This window comes from Pteropus alecto, unplaced genomic scaffold (assembly GCF_000325575.1).
Source record: "Pteropus alecto unplaced genomic scaffold, ASM32557v1 scaffold746, whole genome shotgun sequence".
In the NCBI taxonomy this organism is placed as follows: Eukaryota; Metazoa; Chordata; class Mammalia; order Chiroptera; family Pteropodidae; genus Pteropus; species Pteropus alecto.
The window spans coordinates 412,749-417,369 of NW_006438900.1; the positions used below are offsets into that span (position 1 = coordinate 412,749).

At 53.6% G+C, this 4,621-nt stretch overlaps 1 protein-coding gene across 9 annotated transcripts in view; it reads right to left on the reverse strand.

Annotated features, from left to right (window-relative positions):
• Window positions 1–131: 131 nt before the first annotated feature.
• TGFB1I1 (transforming growth factor beta 1 induced transcript 1) overlaps window positions 132–4,621 on the reverse strand; it is a 5,610-nt gene continuing 1,120 nt past the window's right edge. For 2 of the 9 annotated variants that reach the window (XM_006915995.3, XM_025049674.1), the window contains exons 2-11: window positions 4,108–4,220; window positions 3,929–3,981; window positions 3,693–3,835; window positions 3,446–3,533; window positions 3,222–3,327; window positions 2,923–3,117; window positions 1,904–2,077; window positions 1,546–1,627; window positions 1,089–1,237; window positions 415–832 (exon numbers count right to left, since the gene is read on the reverse strand). In XM_006915995.3, the coding sequence (XP_006916057.1) occupies window positions 566–832; window positions 1,089–1,237; window positions 1,546–1,627; window positions 1,904–2,077; window positions 2,923–3,117; window positions 3,222–3,327; window positions 3,446–3,533; window positions 3,693–3,835; window positions 3,929–3,981; window positions 4,108–4,220 (1,370 nt within the window). In that variant the 3' untranslated portion in view covers window positions 415–565. Of the gene's footprint in view, window positions 833–1,088; window positions 1,238–1,545; window positions 1,628–1,903; window positions 2,078–2,922; window positions 3,118–3,221; window positions 3,328–3,445; window positions 3,534–3,692; window positions 3,855–3,928; window positions 3,982–4,107; window positions 4,221–4,621 lie in introns of all 9 variants that reach the window. The other 7 variants (XM_025049675.1, XM_025049676.1, XM_025049677.1 and 4 more) reach the window with 7 other exon arrangements.

Consider the following 4,621-nt stretch of genomic DNA (forward strand, 5'->3'; position numbering starts at 1 on the left):
AGCCTGTAAAGCTGAGCCTGGAGGTCCCGCTCCAGTCACAGGGTGGTGGCCTCGGACCTGCTACAGAAAAGGACCGCACAAAGTATGGGTGTCACAACAAGGCTCTCCAGTGAAGAGACACAGCACCAGTGTGAAACGGACTATGTGTTTATGCAGGTAGAAAAAAGTGCACAGAGCAGTGAAGGAGCGGGGAGGGCACATCCTGGCCTGACTTCTTCAATTGGAACTGCAAGGGCCCTCCTGCAGTCAGGGGGCTATCTCAAGGGTGGGAATAAAGTGAAGGACTCACGCGCTGCTCATCAGTGTACAACCCACACTGGGGGCATGTGGCCTTGGGATTGGCCGGGCCTTTTCGGAACTTGCCCACTGAGAATTTAGAATAAGGAACCTCAGGAGCAGGTCTCTCCAGAGGGAGGGGCCTCACAGGGCGGGGCTGAGGAGAGCCCCAAGCTCAAAGAGCAAGGCCTTAGAGTCTGGAGAGGGAGATCTCTTGGGTCAGGGCGGGGTCTCTGGGGCCGTGGTCCCACCCCCACTGGGGAGGGGTGGGGCGAGCCCTCGCAGGCAGTCAGCCGAAGAGCTTGAGGAAGCAGGGCTGGCAGTACGGCTTGCCGGCACGCTCTTGGAAGGAGCCCTTGGTGAGCGCGCGCAGGCAGAAGGTGCAGGTGAAGTGGTCCGGGTGGAAGCGACGGCCCAGGGCTGAGACACAGCGGCCGGTCACAGGGAGGCCACATGTAGCGCACAGCGAACCACGCCTCTCGTGGAAATGGTTCTCGCACAGCGGGCGGCCCTCGTGCTCGAAAAAGCTGCCTGCTGAGAAGGGCGCGAAGCATTCCTGGGGAAGGGCCACCGTGACAGGATGGGTCAGCCTCCAAACCGCCCCCCCTCCCCGCCCCGACCCACTTTATGAGCTAAATAACCTTCTTTATGAGCTAAATAACCTTCTTTCTCCTGTGACTCCCGCAGTCCCACCCCAGCTGTGAAGCCTTGCTGTCAGGAGCACTCTGTCCGGGATAATCCGCCCACCTTGGGTTCCTAGTCCCACCCCCGCAAATTACTCATGCCCCAGGCCCCGCCCCCACAGAGCGCACCCTGCAGACGAAACAGTCTGGGTGCCAGAGTGCACTGAGCGCCGAAATGTAGTTATCCAGGATGGGGCCTTGGCAGCCCTGGCAGCGTGGAGCGAACAGCTGCAGGAAGTCCTGGCGGCAGTACGGGCGGCCCTCGCGCTCATGGAAACCTAGGGGCAGAAACGAAGTGGGTGGAAAAAAAGGGTGCAGGGCCGCACTGGAGACCTACAAGGTGGGAGACTGTGGGGCCAGAGGAGGGGCAGTCAGAGTGAGCAGTTACGGGAGGGACAGGGTATGGGATAGGGACAGAGCGGGAGGGGATGGGATGAGAACTCACGGGTGGGAGTTACGGCCAGAAGAGAGCAGGAGAAAATTCATAGCATCAAGGACTAAGGAGGTCAATAGCAGGCTGAGCCAAAGTGGGGCAAGGTAGGAAGTCCAGCGGACCTATGGCTTTCAAAGTAGGAATCAAGCTCACCCTCATCTCCGAAGGGCTCCCCGCAACTGACGCAACAGAAGTGCTCTGGGTGCCAGTGAGTGCCCAAGGCAGTAACCATCTTCTGTGAGGAATGAAAGTGGATACTCAGTGTGACCTTCCACCCCTTCTTTCCTTCCTTTCCTACAATTCAACCTAGGTGAGTGGGTTGAAGTATGAGTTTGAGGTGCTGGAGACCTGAGGAGTAGCTCGGGAGTCAAAGAGAGAAGGAGGAGTCCAAAGGGCCATGGATGAGGCCAAGAGGCAGGGCTGGAGGCAAGGGACCATGAGTAGATCAAGCCCATCTCACAGATTCCTTGGGTAACACAGTACTGGGGTTTGTGGGCCAGGCAGGGCTCACATGTCTGATGGGTTGATTGCAGAGGCCACATCGTGGGGAGAAGCGCTGGAAGTAGCACTCAGGGCAGAAGGGGGCTCCATCCTTCTCGAAGAAGCTGCTGCCTCCCAGGGCAACGGAACAGCCACTACAAACGAAGTGCTCAGGGTGCCAAGCACGCCCCAGCGCTGTCACCACCTGGGAGTTAGGAGTGAGGCCCAGGTCAGAGTGGCCCTAGGACTACCGTGTGCCCAGTGAGCTAAGGTTTACATGGCACTTTTCAAGTCTCATCTCTGAGAGATCAGGATGAAAAATTTACTGTTCAAATCACTCAGTCTGTAAGTGATGGAGATTCAACCCAGGTTTTCCAGCACAGTGCCTACAATACTTTTAGGGGCCTAAAAATGTTGTAATTTCTTTTAAAATCAGGAGAAAAAAATGAGCTAGAAAAAATGATTTCATATATAATGTATTCATCTTTATACTAACACAGTCATAAAATACAATTTTAATATATATTTTTTTAATGGAGGAAGAGACCCACAAAGGCAAAAGTGCCTAGGGCCCAAGAAAGTCATAATGCCACCTTGCTTTGCTGAGATTGGAAATTCTGGGATGGGAGTAGGGCACTTTATCTATCAAGAGGATCTAGGTCAACCACTGGGCACAATTGTCAATAATATCTGCTCGGTCAATAAACCAAGAACCAGAGCTCCCAAACTAGACTCTGGTGGAGGAAAAGCAGTCTTGTGGTGGGTGGAGCAAACTAGGCTTTTGTAAAGATTAAATGAGATGGGGATTGTAGAGAAGCTAGTAGCACAGTGCCTGGCACATAGGGGGAACCACAATAAATGGTAACTGGGTTGGAATTCTCACTCTGCCACTTATTTGCTGTGTGACTCAGTTTCCTCATCCATAAAATATGAATAACAATAATACCCACTTTCCAGGATTATTTATTAAAAGGGAACAGCACAAAGGCTAGCTCTCAGTGAAGATGGGTCTATGGATCTCTACCTCCCTATTTACATGGCTCCACTTACTTGTCCAGCAATATGTTTATTGCAGGAGCCACAGAGGCCCTTTGCCTGGGTGGGAATGCCACGGCGGGTTAGGTCGGACTGCAGCAGCCCCAGCATGGTGTCTAGGCTGCCCTTGCCAGTAGGCCCTGGTGGGGATGGGGAGCCCTCATTCGTGGAACTTGGCACTGGTGGCTGGGTTGGCCCAGAAGCTGGAAGCTGCAGCAGGGAGAACATGTGAGTTGAGTCAGCAGATATGGAAAGGTCTAAAATGGGTTGAGGAGCCACAAATTCACACTGGTCCATCCCCTTGCCTGACTCACGTGGTTCTGGACTCGGAAGTCAGAGAGTGAGGCCATCAATCTATCCAGCTCTAGGGTAGCCGAGGTGGCTGAAGTCTTTGGGAGAACAGGGGATGGGCTAGAAGGGCTGTGAAGAACACTACTTGTATCAGCTCAGAGCCTCCCAGAGTAATGCTCACTCCAGTAACTCAGGCATCCAAGACCAATCACCTCTCTCCCAGCCCTGCCAACTATACCAAACTCACAGGCTGGGCCGTTTCTTGTCCTCAGATTGGTCCTCCTTCAGCTCCCCTGCAGTCTCCTTGCTAGATGGGAACTGAGACATTATTTCATCTGCAGAGAGGACAAAAGGGCACTGGACATAGGGCCATGCTCTACCCACCCTCCCACTTAAGGCTTTGTGTCCTTTTAGCTTCTACTCTGAGAAATCTACACCCCTTAATTAAGGACTATACCCCATCCCATCAAGGCCTATCTCAGTAACCTTGGTACCTGTGATGTTGAACTGAGTAGCATTAAGTTCCTGAAGCAACCGGTCTAGCTCACAGAGCCCCGTGCCCAAGACACCGCTGGAAGAGGAGAATGGAGGGGCCGCAGGGGCTGCAGGCTTGGGGGACCGAGGCTTGCATACCGTACTGGGAAACAGGGTGGGAGCTGAGGTTCAGGGGTGGGGATTCCAAGCCTCCTCTCGATTGGCTTCCCCAACCCCTAGTTCCCACGTCCCTTACCTGTACAGATGGTCCTTGTCCTCAGAGGCTCCTGAAGACTCCCCTGGCCCCATCTACAGAGAGAAGGACTCATGTATAGGATAATAGATCTGTACTTTGCCTTACTTAAGCCTAGATTCCCCTAGCCCTGGCCAAGACTGGCCTTAGTGGTTGCCCCGGTACACAGCATCTGATCTCACCTGTGGCTGGCCATAGGACAGGGGAGATGCGAGGGGCTCTGGGGTCCGCTCTTTTGGAGCTCCTGACCTTGGCATGTGTGAGGTGGTGGTTTCCAGGTCAGACAGCAGGGCATCTGCAGGGAGAGGCCATCAGGGTGAGAGGTTGAAAGGTCAAGGTTAGGGTAGAGACAGGGTTTTAAGTGGGCAGTATTCGGGGAGGATGGAAGCCAGTATTAAGAGCCCGGGTCAGGAATCAGAAAGAAACACAAGGCCAGACCAAGGCAGAGAAGTGGAGGGCAGCAAGAAATGTTTATGACTAGAACATCCCAAATGGCTCATCCTGAGAGTCAGGCACAAACCCATCCACTTTTTTATTTTCCAAATCTTCCCTAATGCAGTCAGAATTAGCTCTTTACTGGAGCCAAAGCTGGCTCCATCCCAAATTGTTCAGTTGGCTATATGCCTAGCACCCAGCTTTCTGACTGGACGCTCTTTTTGCCATGCCCAGTAATTCCTCCTCTCCCCTCCCCTGTCC